General features: G+C 47.9%; 1 protein-coding gene across 12 annotated transcripts in view; it reads right to left on the minus strand.

The window, feature by feature from the left end:
* Positions 1 to 17974, minus strand: part of TACC2 (transforming acidic coiled-coil containing protein 2) — a 199772-nt gene that overhangs the window by 82961 nt on the left and 98837 nt on the right. For 11 of the 12 annotated variants that reach the window (XM_080911974.1, XM_080911977.1, XM_080911975.1 and 8 more), the window contains 2 exons: positions 12202 to 12327; positions 67 to 201 (listed from right to left, as the gene is read on the minus strand). In XM_080911974.1, the coding sequence (XP_080768100.1) occupies positions 67 to 201; positions 12202 to 12327 (261 nt within the window). The remainder of the gene's footprint in view (positions 1 to 66; positions 202 to 12201; positions 12328 to 17974) is intronic. The other variant, XM_080911980.1, reaches the window with a different exon arrangement.

Raw genomic sequence — 17974 nt, forward strand, 5'->3', positions numbered from 1 at the left:
GGAGAGAGACCACCCAGCCTCGCTCACTCCTGGGGAGCTGCTACAGGAGAATTGCTTGTAGATTACCTGTTTATGTTCTTGGCCAGGTGCTGGCGGGAGGCAGCGGGGGCCTCTATTCCAGGACCAGCTGCGGCGGAAGCCGAGGCTGCATGTTCTGAGGCCGGAGGAGCGAGACTTGCACGGGCAGCAGATGGGGAGGTGCTGGGGACACAATGGGAGAATTATTTCACATGGAATTCGGCTCATTAATGGCACATTCATTCGTCCTTTCTCACCCCACCCAACCCACCCACATTTATGGAGTGGACTATTTAAAGACATAGCACACTGCTCTCCGTGGTCCTCCTCTGACTTATACATGGTGGAGGCCACAGCTTCCAGTTCCAAGTTCCTTCCTCATTCGACTCCAAAAGAACTGGGGACTCATTAACTGCTCGAGCGTTGGAGGCCCTGGGTGCTTTCTTATCTGAGATCTGCTTGAAGATTTTTATATAAAAGTATTCTAAGAGTTTGGTGCATGCAATGAACTTCTGAGTTGAAGATTAAAACACGATTCTGAAAATTCTCCACGATTTGCCCTCAAATTTCAAGAGGGAGAAGGGTATGGGTGAGAGAGCTCTCGGGTCACTCAGGATGGGGGTTGGGGGGCTAGGTGACAGCCCTGCAAGGCAAGCACCCTTCATGTGGTAGATGTCTGCCCCCTACTGGAAAGTCAGGGGACCTGCCAGTGTGCAGGGGCCTCACAGGAAGCACCTGGAAACACAAGCCCAAAGCCAAAAGGCACCAGCTTGGAGCCTAAGAAGTTCTAACTATCCGTTTTGGCAAAAAGCAAGGCATCTACAGCCTGGGAACTGGTTTTCAAAGCAAATGATTTCCCAGCTCCTGTGGCTAACCACACTGCTGTCAGCCGAGGCTGGAGTTTGGTGACTCAGAGGCAGGGCCCCAGACCCAGGCTGCAGAGGCAGCTGGAGTTTGAGGCTTTGCAGTTGGTGGTGAGGTCCCCTTGCTCCTTGGGAGGCAAAGAGCCATGGGAGCAGTAGCTCCCGAGTCACTGTGCCACGCTCAGAGCCTCCAGATCAAACCTGGCCTTGAAAGACAGCAGCCACTGCCCAACCCCTGAGCCCTAGAAAGGGAATTCTCACTCCTACTTAAAGCCCTGTGGTGATTTAGCTGGCTCCACAGAATCAGCCCCGGCTTTGCCCTTCCCTCTCTTCCAGCTTCTTTTCTTCCCATGACAGACCTGATTCCTGGGCAGGCAGCTCCTTGGAAAGGGGGCAATGCTTCGCCCTCTTGTGACTCACTTCCGAACAGAGTCATAGAAGCACCTCCATGCCTCACTGTGGCTACACTTGTCCCCTGCTTTCTCTACCCTAGGAATATGGACCATGAAAACCAGGAGCCCCCAAGACTGATTAGAACTTTATAATAATCACTGAGAGTTAGAATATTTCAGGTCCAGAACTAAATTCTCTTGAGCTGTCATAGTTTCCAGATAGACATTTACTACCCTAACATCCTGAAGACTGAGGTAAATCTTTTGGAATACACAGAAGACCTCTAGCTTCCTTCTCCAACCCGGAAGCTAAGATAGCATCCGAGGCTGTAACAGATTTCCCCGCTTTGCTATAGCTGCCTACCTGATGTTCCCACCAATGTACTTGAAAATTGTCTTGATTCCTGACTTTCTTTGTTCTGTTACTATAGAAACATCATGAGGCTACATCCATGTTGAACCACAGAATTTGGGTTAACCTAAATAAACTTCTTACTCCCTCTGATGTGAGAACTGTGGTAGTTTTTGTTTGTTTTGATGTGTATATGTATGTATAGACATGCATGCATATGTGTGTTTGTGTGTACACACATGCATTTGCCATAGCACACACATGTGGAAATCAGTTGGAACTCAGACTGCCAGGCTTCACAGCAAGTGCCTTTACAATAGATAATCCATCCCTTCAGACGTGAAGTGTGCTTCCTCACTGACAGTGCCTACATCAGGGCTAAACTTCCCAGCCCCCAGCATCCAGACAGGCTATGAACAGGAAGCATCAGCATCACGTGTGTAAAGAGCCCGTAGTGTCCACAGGCCACGAACACAGCCTGAGCTGGGAGCCCCACTGCCAGTTCCTCAAGGGCCCCAAAGGTTGGGGTGGAAGGGGTGGGGCCTACCAAGTTATGATCCTTGTAGGACACTAGAAGCTACTCCACAGTGCATAAAAACTGAAAGATAAGCCAGGCATGGGGTCCACACCTATAATCCCTGCACTTGGGAAGGCAGAAGCATCATGGGGTCTGTGCCATCCTAGGCTATGCTTACGTATACTTACAGTAGTCTGCTTAGTAATACTACTGTAAATCCTTGTCTCAAAACAAAATACAAAAGAGTGGCTCCAAATGAACAAAGCAAACTGCTGGGGGCAGTTTAATCTCCTTCCGAACAGCCTTTATGCAGGCTTACAATCAGTGGAAAGCCAACTGCCGATGGGCACGCCTCTAATCCCAGCACTCAGGAAAGACAGGCGGGTCTGAGTTCAAGGTCAGCCTGGTCTACATACTGACTGTATAGAGAGACTCGGTTTCGAAGGGAAAAGAAGCCAATTGCTAGTTTAAGTTCAGCTTTCCCGAGAGACTGCTGGCTGAGCTCCCTCACTTTACGAATCCCAGGAAGATTTCATTTAATTAAAGGTACACTGATGACCCAGTTGTCGCTTACAATTGTGTTGTTTTAAGGGTTCTTCCCATGGGGTTGTGAAGGAAGTTACCAGAAGGTCGGGAATTCGGCCTCAGATCTGTGGTCCCAGGACAGCTTACAGCTGAGAATCCAACATGGATGCCCTTAGACTTTAGCTATTACTGTTCCTCCTCAAAATGCCATGGAGCATTTTCCAGAGTCACCCAGCAACAACATCCCCACAGTTTAGTAGTCTGGACAGCCTACTTGTCCTTAGGCCAGCATATTCCCAAAGGACCACCAGGCAGCTCCCTCCTCTCTCCCCCTCACTGGCCCAGCTCCTCCATAGCCACACCCTTCCTGCCCTGACCAATTCCTATTAGCAGAAGGCACCAAACAAATGACTCAACAGCCTAATTAAGAATGAGCCTCCCTCCCACCATAGCCAGATCTTGGCCCATCCATGACTGAGGTAGTCAGGGCCCCAACAGGGAAGCTGAGTGACTCACTATACCACACATGAGCACCATAACCCCTCCTGACCCCTCCCTTCTCTCTGTATCCTCTTCGGCCCTTCCCCCCTACACTAATCCTTTCCATTTTTCTCCTCCCCCCTCCTCCCCCTAGGCTGGACAATGGCATGGGAAGTCAGGACTGAGATTTTCCTGCTCTCAGAGAGGTTCAGGACCCCTGATCACCTCTTCCGCTGAGTCACCTCCTTCTTCCAGCATCAGCCCTCTCTGTCCAGCCACCTCTGTGGCTCAGGCCTTCCTTATCTTAGAACTCCTGGGGTATCCAGGACTATATAACTCAGGGTTTGTCCCCCACTAAGGTTCAAGTTTCCTCAGCCACCAGGAAGGCCCAGCTCAAGTCCCGTCAGGATGTTACCTCACCTAAAACTCTCTGCAATTCCTCAGGAACCCACAAGTGAGCAATACAGAGGCCCTTCTCCACAGCTCCCTGCTCCACAGTGCAGATGAATCCTTGAGTCCCCCAAGCAGCTCCTTGGCTTATCCAGCCCTCTCTCTGGAGGGGGCCTTGGAGTCCTCACTGGAAAGGGAGACAGTGGCTACCAGGCCCTCTGAACATCTGGCAGTTTGCTGAAAGTATGCTCTACTCTCCTGATAGACCAGGAGCCCAGAGAAGGCAAGAGTCTCAGCCATCATGGGTGGGGCATACTCAAGAACATTCCACAAGCAGCACAGCCTCTCAGGCCACGGAATGTGGGACAAGTGTTGTGTAAAAACAGACCAGTCCATGGAGCTGACATGCAAAAACCAATGAACTAAAGGCAGGGTAAATAGCGTCAGGCATTCGAGAAGCAGCCACGCACGGGCTCTCTGCGTGGCACTGTGAGGGACGGCTTTTAAGTCATACTCAGGGAGCCTGCCCTGGGCCTGAATCTGAAGAGGACCTAGAGAGCACCCCTGCTCCCTCCCGCTTCCTACACTGGCTGCTGTAACGAGACAGGAAGGCGGTAGGAGGTCCTGGTCACAGCCTTGGCCAGCTCCTGTCTCTGCTTAGTCCCACATGACCAGCAATGAGCATCTTAAAGACATTATTTTCAGGAAGGCAGTACTTTATAGCTGAGAGTTGCTGCCCTGGACCACTCCCAGCCTGTACTGTGTTCCCGAGGTGTGCCGGCCGAATCCAGCACAAGGAGGGCAGAGTCCTTCAAAATGGACTCCATTCCATTTCCACCTTCTCGTGTAGCCTTCAGAGCAGTCCCACTGTCCCCTGAAAAAACGGTGGACAGAAGAGGTATGCAAAGTCCCTCTGGTAGTAAATATCCATGATCCTTTCTTCCCATGTAAGGGATCAATTAATGTTTTCCAAACCACAGGAGAGTAATAAGGAAGCCAAACTCAAAATTCATGCAGTGTTCCTAATTTTGGAAGATAAGGAAAAAAATCTAATTTAATTAATTAATTTTTTTAAAGAATTGAACCAACAACTAGGGAAAACATAAACCACCATAATTTAGCAGCCAGGCAGGATTTACCATTAATCAAGATATGGTTAAGTCTGGCTGGACAAGACCTTTGACCATCCAGGACCGCTACCTGCAGGTCAGTTTGCTATCACTGAACGGCACTTTGCCAAGGTCCTGTACAGAAGCTGGCCCTTTAGCAACTGGGAAACAATGTCAACCCACCCACAACAGGGAATAGAGTTGAGAGACTGGTATGCAAACCCATAGCCAGACTGCCCAGCTACAATGAGAGCCTGTCCCCAACAGCAATCCTTTGATTCCCTGTTCCGGGCTTTCGAGTCCTTCTTGGCAGAGTTCCCACGGAACTGATAGCAAATTTCATTTCAAAAATCAGCTGGGGCTGCCAAATTAAACCCCTGTCCCAGGACAAAGACCAGAGTGACTCCAGCTGTCACAAGAGGATGATAACGGCCCCCAAGGCGCAAGCTGAACACCTCATGGACTATTGGGCCAGATGGCCATCCTATCTCTCGTTTCACAGTGCCGTCTGGAACGCATTAAGCACACAGCCTTCCCTTACAGGGAAGGCTTGATTTTTTTCATCCTTAAATCCCCAAGTGCACACACAATAACTCACATAACGTGGCAGGCCTGAGGGCCACAAAATGAGAAGCAAGATGCAGAAAAAGAAAGTGCTCTGAGATTTCTGCTGTGGTAAACTCTGGACAGTCTGCCTGTGGTAGGAACTGTGAGGAGCAGAGAGCAAGGTTCTGAGCTGTGACCTCCGGAAAAGTCCGAAACCCAACCCAAGAGGTGCTAAAAAAGGCCACATATCCGGATATTTCCAGTCACTAATGAGACCTAGGCATTCATGGACACCAGTTCCCCAGGCGGCAGGGTGTATAAACATCACCTTCATGCTGATCTGCAGATTTCAGAATGGAGACTTGGGGGAGGGCAGGGGAATGGCAGGCCAATTCCTCCCCCTTGGTTTTACCCACTCTCCCTGCCCAGAGCTAAGTGTGAACCCAAGACCAAGGTATCCTCAAGCTTGGCCTGAGCAGAACTTTAGCAGAAAGAGAATATTAACCCGGAGAAAACCATCAACCACATCATCCCCAAATGATTGGGGAGAGGCTGATGGTGCCGGAAAGGCTCCGGTCCTTACTGCTGTCACTAGCAGCTCAGAGGGGTTCCTGATCATGTTTCCTTATATGCTCCGAACACACAATGAACATGCAAATAGATACAGGGGGCTGGAGAGATGGCTCAGCTGTTCTGAGCACTGGCTGCTCTTCCAGAGGTGCTGAGTTCAATTCCCAGCGGCCACTCGGTGGCTCACGACCATCTGTAATGGGATCTGACGCCTTCCTTCTGCTGGTATATCTGCATGTGTACATGCAGATAGAGCACTCACACATAACATAAACAAACCTTTAAAAAAGAATAGATACAGAGGACAGAAAGAGACTGGTCTCTGATGTCAAGGACATTTGTGCACCGAGCCCAAAGGTTAAGTAGCTCACAAATCTCAAAATAGCAAGCAAGACACTGCTTTTTAGTATAAGCATTCAAAATTGTCAGTATCTGTGGTTACCAGCTGGAAGACAAAGGCTATAAACAAACAAACAAGGGAATATCACTCAGTGCAATAGGCACAGAGCACACAGCCCTGAACGTAAAGGAGCTTTTTATGGAATTCTGTCCTTCAGGTTGGATAATTCCTTTTCTACATTAAAAACAATTCACCCACTTATGATCCAGTTATTAACTCCCTGATTGTTAAATAAAAGATTCAGCTAACTTTCTGGGGAACAGTCGATCTGTTCAAAGACAAAGAACTGTATTGTGCAAACTGATAAGAACAAAACCCCTACTTGATTTGGGAACAAAGAAAAAAACAGAAGCAGGAATCCTGAGTTTCCAGTCTCAAAAGCAAGGCCATGATGCCCAGCAGGGCCACAATTCCCCCTAGGAATACAATTCCCTCCAGTGCCATAATGTCCCTCAGGGTCATGACTCTTGACAGAAATCAGAGGTAGGTTCGGCTACCAGCTGCTGGCCCGGGACTAGTCGTTAGTTCCTGGGACCAAGATTGCCTCTACCTATTGTTCACCACACATGGAACAGCCGTGGGAATTCTCCTGGGGACTGGAAGCATCCAGATTCTAAGTAGTGACTTAGACGGGGCGCTGTCTGACTCTCACCATTGCTCTGGTGCCCCATAAAGTCTGGTATGAAGCAGGTAGGTGAATAGTTTTCCAGTGGTGTTCATGTGATCCCTCAGGATTCAAGGAGAAACCACCTGCTTGGATTCCAGACTGAGAAGAACCAGGAGTCAAGGGGTTTCTAACCTGACTTTAATACTCTGCTCCACTGCACACAAGTGACCACACTGAAAGGATTCTCTATGAAAACCATTCTGGCTCCCCCTCCCACCATCTTGAGTGAAAACACAGAAGAGACAGGAGTGCAAATGGCTGTGGGCAATCCAGTCATTTGTAAAATGTTCTGGAGAACTTGGGCCCAGGTTTCTGAGTCACCCGGACATGTCAAAGCAGAACCAAAACCAAAGGGAGCAAGTATGGTGTCCGCAGAGAGGACATGAAGACGTGGCTTTCTTTTCATCTACGGAATCCTTAGAAAGCGTGACAGCTCCCTTCCTGGCAATAGCACAAGAAACTCTCCTTTGAACCCAGAGCATCAACAGGCACCCTAAAGACAGAGGAGGGGCCGGTGTCTTCTCTCCCTCCTTTTAAAATCCTTAGGACAGCATCATACAGCAGGCAGGCATCAACCTTTCAACATGAGCTGAAGCCAACCTGCTCTGCTGGGATCTCAGACATGAGCCGCTACACCTGGCTCTATTGCATTCGTGTGTGTGTGTGTGTGTGTGTGTGTGTGTGTGTGTGTGTGCATTTGTACACATGACATAAACATGGAGGTGAGAGAACAACTTGTAGGGGCCAAACTTTCTCCTTCCACCATGAGGGTTGTAAGGGATTGAAAGACCACTGGGCGTACATCAAGCACCTTTATCCACTGAACCATCTTGCTGGACATTTAAATACCTTAAAAAAAAACATTTAAAATTTTTTAACTTGAATTGGCCAGGCAGCTGAGCAGCTAAGAGTGCTTGCTGCCCTTACAAAGGACTTGAGAGTTTCGTTCCAAGCATACCTATCAGGTGGCTGACCACTTCCTATAATGGCAGCTCAAGGAGATTCAAATCTCTCTTCTGGTATCTAAGGTACCTGCACACACATAGCATATGCACACATACACACAAATAATTTTTAAATTAAAAAAAATCTAAAAAAATTTTTAGCTGAGTGTGATAGTGTATGCCTTTAATCTTAGCACTCAGGCGGCAGAGGTTTAAGGAAAGCTTGATTGGCATCCAGGGTTACATGGTGAGATCTTGTCTCAAAATGGAGAAACGCTTTTTAAAAAGAGTTTTTCATTTAAAATTCTGCTGTGTAGCCATCTCCTCAAAGATAAAACCATTGTAACTAGGATGTCCTAAAGCAGTGGCTCTCAACCTGTGGGTCAAGACCCCTTTGAGGGATCCAATGATCCTTTCACAGGGGCCATGAGTCAGATATCTTGCATATCAGATATATACATTATGATATCTGTAACAAAACCACAGTTATGAAGTACCAACAAAAATAATTTTATAGTTGGGGTCACCACAACATAAGGAGCTGTATTAAAGGGTCACAGCATTAGAAAGCTGAGAACCACTGCCCTAAAGGAAGGTGAAACATTCCATCCTGCAGGAAGTAGACAACTCAAAAGCTTCAGAAGTCCCTGAAACTGACCAGATTCACTAGGCTCTTCCTTCCTCAAATCTATATGCAGCAAAGACAACTGAAAGATGCCCAGACAGGCTGAGCTGCCCAAAAGGATGATAACCCTATCCCATCGAGCTGCCTGTAGGCCGTAGAGTATGCTCCAAGCTTCAAATTTTCATGAGGTGTCACCCACACTGGGGTGCTTTGCTGATGCAGCTGTCTAAGTCATTTCTACTCCTGTAATCCCTCACCCATACTCCTGATATAACCTCAGGAAAACTCAGTGATCCACCAACCTGGACTTTGGCCATTTCTTCACTTTGGTCTGTCATTGATACCCTAGCCGGGAGAGTAAGCGCTTGCTCACTTCTCTCCACGAACAGTGGCGCACAACAAGTTGGACAAACAACAAACCTTGTTTCTGCAGAAAGGCAAACTAAGCTCTCTACACCACTTCTGGAGGGGAAGAGGGTCACTTTTGAGGCTAAAGTCATTACCACACCCACCAGAACACACTTCTTAGCCACTCTAACAGCTGAGCAGAGGTTAGTCCACTGGTTGCTTACCATTCACAGTAGTGTTCTATGAAGCCCACAAACATAAGCTGGCCAACGCTGAACCATCCTGGGGGGTGGGGAGAAGAGGGGGAGATACTCTGTTTCTGAGAGCCTCTGGGCAGACTTTGATGAGTCACTCTATCAAAACATAACCTTTCGTGTGTGTGTGTGTGTGTGTGTGTGTGTGTGTGTGTGTGTGTGTGTGTGTGTGTGTATGTGTGTGTGTGTGTGTTTGTGTGTATGTGCGCAAGTGTGTACTTCTATTTAAAAGCATCCTAGGTCACACTCTGATCTATTACTATCCCTTACTCATACAAAAGCATTATTCCTGCCAGACAGAACAAAGGCAGTAAAATCCATATTTTCTTCCCTAGACACATTCAGGCCTGGGCATACTTCAACATTGTATACAGAGGTCACTCTAAACAAGATCACCAACAAGAGCACGAAAGGTTTCAAATACACAACAAAAGGCAACATGTTCAGCTTGGAGACATAGTTCAGAGGTTAAGAACACTGACTGCTCTTCTGGAGGTCCTGAGTTCAGTTTCCAGCAACCACATGGTGGCTCACAACCATCTGTAATGGGATCTGGTGTCCTCTTCCTGCCTGTAGGCAGAACACTGTGTACATAATAAATACAATTTTTTAAAAGAGGTCACATGTTCACAGCAGGAAGACCGTGAACAGCTGAGAATGCTCATGTTGAGTGACTCCCAGTTTTCATTGCTCTGAATACAGGACTGAGAAGGAGCCGTCAGTGTCGCCTCTGGGGTTATCAATAAACTTCAGAGAAGAGTCAGATTCACAAGCACTGATTAAATAATGAGTTGACTACAGTTTATGACAACATTTTATCATGTTGGATGACCAAAGTGAAACCAACCAATGGCTGGCTGTTCTATTGGAGCTGCTTCTTTCCCATCAACCTAGCGATCTCCTGCACAGATGTTCACGCACCTGTTGGCTTCTCTTTAGTGGAATGTTTCCCTGCTCTTTGGCTCCTGCCTCCTGACTGCTCCTTTCCCAGGTTCCAGCTGTCCTTCCTCCGAGAGATAAAGCCAGGAAGCTGGCCTAGTCATCAGCACCAAGAGCACCCCTGCTTACTCCCACGCCCTCCTGCATCCTATCGTCACTCATGGTGAACTGGAAGTGACATCTGCCAGGAGTGGGGTTAGAAGCATGGCTGGGGAAGCAGAACACACCTGTTTCAACATGGCTGCTGTATGGCCTGAGCCTGTTAACACTTGCAGTCTTGGCCTGTATACCTGTGAGATGCAATTGGAACTTTATCATCCATGGCTCTTGAGAGGATCCACAGATCCACTCAAGATGGCACACACAACCATCCTACTGTGTCCTAGCCTAGGCAAAAAGAGGTCTGGGACAGGCTATTTAAAAGGATTGTCCATGGATAGAGAGGAGCCTCAGAAGGACAGATCATACCCCCCCACCCCTGCCTGCTGTACTTTAGTTCTCCTGTATGACATCTAACAATGCACCTTGTTCATCCTCTGACCAAGGTGTCTCCATGTCTGCCTTGCCCCATCTGTAATATACAAACACCAAAAGAGTAAATAAAACTCCTTTCCTGGCTTTACTAAGGTCTGTATCCCTACTCATGGCTCTAGCTAGTAGAGCCTGGGCCTCCCTAAAACTCCGGGGGTCAACAAGCTGGAGCATCACTGAGCTAGGGAAGCAGAGGAGTAGCAGGGAGGGGGATGACATGGTACCTTCCATATACCTCAAGTTATATTTATATGTAATTATAAACCTCTGCTGACTGTCATCATAAGGGGAACATTAAAAACCCGGGCCAATGCTCACCTGCAGGGGCATCTCTGGTTCTGTTTCTCCCTCCTAGTTTTCCTGCACCAAGCAGATTCCCTAGTGAAAGGACTTCCCCTCCACTGCCAGCCACCTATCACCAGTAACCTGAGCGACGCAGCCAGGGAGGGGTCAGTACACATATGACACAGGTAAGTAGACAAAGGGCTTCCTTGTCCTCTCCTCCAGTCTTGGATAAGTCACAACATCCCTCCGGCTCCGTGTTGGGTGCCACAAGAATCATGAAGACAAGTTCTTCCCTTGCAGTTGGGAAGACGGACTGATCATCACCCAAAGATCACAGACTTCTGGAAAGGGCAGTGACATGAGGAAGTGAGTGGCAGCTGCGTTTAGAGGAAGGCTCCTCAGAGGAAGAGACCCTAGGTTTGAGCTCCAGAACACAGTCTCCGGTGCTATACAAGATCTGGCAAAACACAACTGCTTTACTAAGTATAAATTAAAGTATGTACAGTTCATATTATCAACTTGACAGGATCTAGAACCACCTCGGAGATAAGTCTCCTGGCAGCTCTGCTCGGGGTTGGGGGGGGGTTGGGGGAAGACACCCTAACTGTGGGTGGTCCTGCTCCAGTAGAGCAAGTAGCAGAGCTCCAGAATTCTATTTCTGTCTCCCCTATGGGTACTAAGTAACCTGCCATTTTATGGTCCATTGCTATACCTTCCCTGCCGGAATGGACTGTACCCTCAAACTGTGAGCCAAAATAAGTCCTTTGCCCTGTGAGTTGCTTTTGTCAGGTATCTGTCAAAGCAACAAGAAATGTAACTACTATAGAGACCCCATGTGTTAATATGAATGTGCACTTTGTAATTACTTATATAGTGAAGGGTGTGTGTGTGTGTGTGTGTGTGTGTGTGTGTGTGTTTACCAAGTCTCAAGGCCACTGAAGACCAAGTCTTGTCTAAATGCAAATGCCACAGGCAAAAGGGAAGGGAAGCAGATTCCAGGCCAAGCACTGAGTGGCAAAAAACTGGGGCGTGAAGGGCAAGGAAGAAGATATTGCGAGAGACAACAGGACAGAAGGTGGGGCTGTGAGCTGGTTCCTGAGAGCTGAGGAGCCTGGCTCCTCTTCCCCTGCTTTCTCTGCTGACTCCTCTGATCCTAAAGACAAAAGAAAACAAGAGAAGCTGGCCCAGCTGGTATCTCAGGCAGCCGGCAGGTACCTAGCTCCCTAAACCATGTCCTAAAACAGCACACGTTCTCTGGTGGGCCTGCAGGCTCCTATCAGAGTATAACTAATGTCACAAGAAGAGGCTGAGCCCTGGCATATACCTGCTGTACTAAGAACAGATATACAGACACTTTGAGAGGTGAGTGTGTGTATGGGGTGAGGGAAGAGGAGGAACACCCATGGGGCCTGGGCTCAGGCAGCCCCAGCCATGTTTCTACTGTACCTCTGGACTGTCTGATGTGTAGAAACTGAGCTGACAGTATCGCCGGGACGGGAAGAGTCAGCTAAGGGTGGGTGTCCCCGGTCTGCAGGAGCAGCTGGCTGGATGACATCATCAGTTCCAGGGATGCTACAGGGGAAAAAAAAGTCAAGTAACTCAGAGAGTTCCCAGAAGGTATAAATGCATCTTAACATCTGGCTCTGGACAGGATTCACACTCCCTTTCTGTAGCAGGAAGGTGATATCCGTGCTTCTTATAGATGGGCCATAGATGGTGCTGGTCCAGGGAGAGAGAGCAATCTATCTCTGGCTGCCAACAAGTAAGACAGAAACCTGTAGGAGGAGGTTAGCATTTATAGATGCTTCTATATACAGGAGTCGAGCAACCCCTTTGGGGTGATGGTTTTTGTTTGTTTCGTTTTGTTTTGTTTATCACCACTTAGAAACAAAGGCACAGACAGGTTGAGTAAGTCGAACCTGACCTCAGCTGCCACCTTCTCCATCACCACACTAGGCTTGGCACCAAAGGTGGAGGAGTACGAGAACAGTCAATGGCCACCAGTGCAGGCAGCCACTGCTATGTTTGAAAGCTATAATTGGGAAGGAGCTTGACATTCTGCAGGACAGCGAAAGGTCACTGCAATTAGAGCGTAGACAGGGGGGGGGGGCTGTAGAGGGGAGAAAAGGGACAGGAGACAGATCACAAGACCAGGTGGACAAACAAGGACCTGGCTTTAGTCCCAAAGGATTAATCTGAGGCTTCTGAATGTTCAGCCACCACTCAGCGCCCAGGGAATTTTCTAAATACCAGCGGACAGCCTATGTGTATGCCATGCATTGCTATTCTCTGTGGGTCCCACCCACCATTTCAATTCCTCTTAGGCAGATGCTAGTGCCCCATAGCTACACACAAGTGTCAGACAGGTCATAGATGAAGAGGAAAAAGGGGAGCCAGCTAGGTGGAGTGGGGGGAATGGCCAGGATAGGAGGGGGTGGAGTGAGGAGAATGGCCAGGATAGGAGGGGTTGGGGTGGGGGGAATGGCCAGGATAGGAGGGGTTGGGGTGGGGGGAATGGCCAGGATAGGAGGGGTCAGGGTTCGGGGAATGGCCAAGATGCTAGAGAGCTTTGGTAGATTACAATTTGAAGACTCCTAAGTTACAAACATGATCAACTTTCTACATATTAAGAAGCTGGAGACGAAATACAACCTGGGAATTTTGGCAGCACACACAGAACGTCATAAAAGACTCTGCTTCCTTTGACACATCACAGTCTTTCCAAGATGCTGTTTCAAGAGACGATAAAGGCTGAGAGCAAGGAGATTGTGGCCACAGCAGCAGAAGCAACCAGAGGTGGTCAAAAAGCCCAGCGGTGGAATCAGTCTATCAGATTAAGGCACTGCCACAAAACAGATCCATTTACCATGGTTTAAGAATATTGGTAGAGCTTTATGTATGTAGGTGAGAATATTACCACTATTAACTAAAAACGGGGAGAGTAAACTCCTAATTGAGCTTTGCAAATCTGTGTGCAGCAATTCAGTATCAAGTCTGATGAGCCGGCAAGCCAGGTAGAATCTACCCGAGGTGTCAGCAGTGTACCTCAGGTTGAGTGTCTTACCTTGGTCACAGATTTGATACCTATTTTCTAATTCTATCTTTACACCCCAAATGCTGTTCCCCTCACCCACCCCAACCCCCGTTTTCTAGTTCCTTCAAAGAAAATGTAATTATATTGTTATATTATATTGTTATTTTATGTGCATGTGTGCACAATGTGGTGCTGAGGTCACAGCTTGCAGTGTGGGTCCTGGGGACAGAATTCTGGCCTTCTGCAGCTGAGCCATCTCATGGGCCCTGTTTTCTGGTTCCATGCTGAATGAATACCACTAATATAACCAAAATAAATTAGAAAATAAACTTAAGAAAGGTTTTAAGTGTCAGGAGACAACTTTGCTCTCTGCCTTCCTGTTTTATGACATGTGTGCCACTTCTGGGGCTCATACCGTCCTCTTTGGGGACTTGCCCAACTCTTTCTAAGGCAGAAACCCACCCACATTCATTAGGCATCAGCAGAGAAAATGAAGGACCAAGAGAGAAGCTTCTGAAAACAGATATCCACCCACCCGCACGGATGCTGCCATGATATTTTTCAAAGAATACTGACACTTTCCTAAGTTTTCTGAACACAAATAGTTTCTGGATGACATTTTCACTGATATCCTCATGGACTCTGATGTTGGTGAGAAAATATGCTCTTTCACACTCACAAAGTAACTGCCAGCGCTGTCAAGAGAGTTGGAGTCCAGAGCGGCCTCACCTTGGGATCTTCGCCAGGTGACTCCTCAAGACTGTCGTTTTTCTGTCTGTAAGAGTGAAGGCCTGGGCTGGACCATCAGCAGAGCTCCTTGATCCGGTCACATACCTTATCCTTGCTTACTAACTCACATCCCTCTTCCTCTCTCTTTGATGTGGCTCTCTGCTCTGATATGCTACAGACTAAAGATGCTAGAACAGTGAGCCCAACAAGTATCAAAAAGCTCCCAGTAACGGTCTGACAACCTCTTGTACAAAAGAACATATGATCTTAAATACACACGTTTGTGTATCTACAATAAGCGGAACCACAGGCAATTGCTAAATACCTGTGCACGTGTGCAGGTGCACATCTACCAAATTCACATTGCACCACCAGCTCTGACACCTTCCTGACTCACTTCCTGGTGATCTAGACAAGCTTCAGACAGCTTTGGATGGAACTAAGCTGATTTCTAACAGTTGGAGAGCCTCTTATAAAATATTTCTTCAGGGGTTGGAGAGATGGCTCAGTGGTTAAGTGCACTGGCTGCTCTTGCAGAGGACCTGGATTCTCTTCCCTGCACCCACCTGGGTAGCTTGAAACCATCTGTAACTCCAGTTCCAGGGAATCCAATGTCCTCTTCTGACCTCTGTAGGCACCAGACACCAATGTGGTATATAAGCACGCACACAGGTGAAACACTTATACACATAAAACGAAAATCTAAAAACATTTCTTCAGCAGACCTCTGAGTTCAATACCAGCCTGGTCTATATCATGAGTTCCAGGAGAGTAAGGGCTACATAGAGAGATTCTGTTTCCAAAGATTTTTTTTTTTTAATTAAAATTTTTTTTTCTTCACAGACCTCCCCCTGAGGTTATGAAAGCTTTGGCAACACTGAGTCTAGAATGACTGAAATATTTTTCAGGGAGCAAAGTTTGATTAGAGATTTCAACCACCAGCTGCTACCACCAGCTGTTGGGCCAGCCCTGCAAACCTAGGCGCAAAAGTTAAGTGGTTGCTGGGATGTGTGAGGAGCTTTTCTCAACAAGTGATTTTCCACAAGGCTGCGAAGCACCAACACAAGGACTGAGGTGGTAAGGGGCCCTGCTTCCAAGAGGAAGGTGCCCAGGTTCTAGTGTGAAAGGGCCAACCTTGGGCTCCACATTCCATAGTCCATCCATTCCCCATCATGATCTCTGTGGGCATGAGTGAATCACATGGGACCACACACTCCAGGCTGACAGGTGATGGTAAATTGGAAATTTAAAGGACAGTATCTCAGGTGTGACATCTTAGTGTGCTGGGCCGCTCTAACAGAGAGACTGATGTCCTGTAGAGCACTTTAACAGTCAGAAATTGGTACGGGAAAGCTCTGTTTCTTTCAACATTCTGGAGGCTGAGATTTCATGATCAAAGCCAGTAGGTCTGGAGTCTGATAAGAGTCCTTCTCCAGGCCACATGGTTTGTGTCGATTCATCTGGCAGAAGGGACAGGGATCTCTCTCTCTCTCTCTCTTCCCCCTCCCCTGTTCCTTTCATAGAACACTAACCACATTCATGAAAGTTCACTCAAAGCCTACCCACCTCACCAAGTCCCCATCTCCTAATACCTTGAACCACCCTTGAGCCTTCAGATCTGTGCAGGTTAGTTTGTCAGTTTGATGCAAATGTCACGTACAAATGTCATGAATAGGGCGGAGTCTCCATTGAAAAACATGCTTCCATCAGACAGGGCAGTAGGCAAACCTGTAGAGCATTTTGCAATCAGTAATTGATGTGGGAGAGCCCAGCCCACTGTGGGTAGGGCCATCCCTGGGCTCATGGTCCTCAATCTATAAAAAGCAGGCTGAACAAACCTTGTGGAGCAGGCCAGTAAGCAGAACTCCACAGCCTCAGCATCAGCTCCTACCTCCAGGTCCCTTCCCAGTTTGAGTTCCTCCTGTCATGGCTTCTCTCAAAGGACTATGACTCCTATATGTAAGCCAATTAACCTTGTCTTCCCAGGTTGCTTTCAGACATGGTAGTGTTACATCAGAGCAATAGTAACCCTAACCAAAACAGGGTCTCATAGATGAATTTGGGGGAACACAATCATACCCTAACAAGGGGTACCAGAGGAACACGCTGTCACAGAAATACAGGATTCTTGCATGCCAGAGTGATCTGGTGAGGTTCTAGGAATATTTTAGAAATGGCTGAAACAAGCAGAGGGCATCACTGCACCCATGTGTGCAAAGATTTCCTGCACACTAAGGAGAGTTGCTCAGGCTGGAGTGCATCCTTAGCACCGCACGACCAAGTAAGTTCGCTCCCTTTCTCCCTCTCGGTGTGGTTATAAAACCACTGGCTTTTCCTTCTCTTCCTCAGAGGAGAAGGGTGGTGTGGAGGAAGCTGGCCAAGGACAACAACAGCAAAACGAAGCCCAGTGTCCTAAGGAAGTTGTCAGCACAGGGAGAACGGCCAAGAAACAGTAACAGCAAGATCAAAGGCAGCACAAGCCAGGCTCTCATGAGAAGAGGATCTGTATTTACAAATGTGATTGGGCTGGAGGAAGAAGGAGAAAACACAGGGCTAGGCGGTGGTCAGAGATATCGGTTAATGTGGAACAGAGGCAGAGAGGCTCATACACATATGCATGCCTGAGTGTGCCTGTGTAGACAGAAGCACAGATTCATCCTGTTTCCCAGCTCCCTCTCTTGAGAAAGGTTCTGTCCAAAGGATGTAAGAACAACTTCAAAGAGGCTGCCATTAGCCAAGCCTTGGGTTATTTGGACCTCAAAAAGGAAAATATGGGACCCAGAGAGATGTCCCAGTGGTTAAAAGCACCGGCTGTTCTTCCTGAGAACCAGGGTTCAATTCCCGGCACCCACATGGCAACTTACAATGGGCTGTAACTCTAGCATCTCGGGATCCAAGGGCCTCTGAGGGAACTGTGCATACATGTGCATAGTCATACATGTAGGCAAAACACCCATACACATAGAATAAAAGCTAAAAGAAGTAGCAAAAGAACATACAGAAAGCAATGGATCGCAATCCATCCAATTAACATGATGATGCATGTATCTACTGGAAGGATGACCGAGAAAGGGAGGCCTCCTGGTGTCTGGTGCATACAAGGAATGTTGAAAACAAAGATGCAGCCACTGAGGACCCATCATGAAGGAGGCAAGTGCAGGCCAGGCAGGAGCCACAGAGGCGTAAAGAAGCAAGCAGCAGTCTGGTCTCTATAGGTCTTTTACTAAATACGCGTAATCAGAAAATGAAATGATAGCTCTGCAGCGGAGAGATGGGACAGGCTCCAGCTTTGCCAGACGTCCCTCCCACCACTACGAAGGCCCAGCCTCACTTCTGTAGATTCCCTGCTCCGAACAGACTGTTAGTCTGCTCACAGACGGGCATAGGCTGGGGGACTTACGACGTCATGAAACATCTGTGCCCTTCAAGATCATGGGGAACTGGGAGAAGTAAGGC

The sequence above is a fragment of the Micromys minutus genome (assembly GCF_963924665.1).
Source record: "Micromys minutus genome assembly, chromosome: 2".
Lineage (NCBI taxonomy): Eukaryota > Metazoa > Chordata > Mammalia > Rodentia > Muridae > Micromys > Micromys minutus.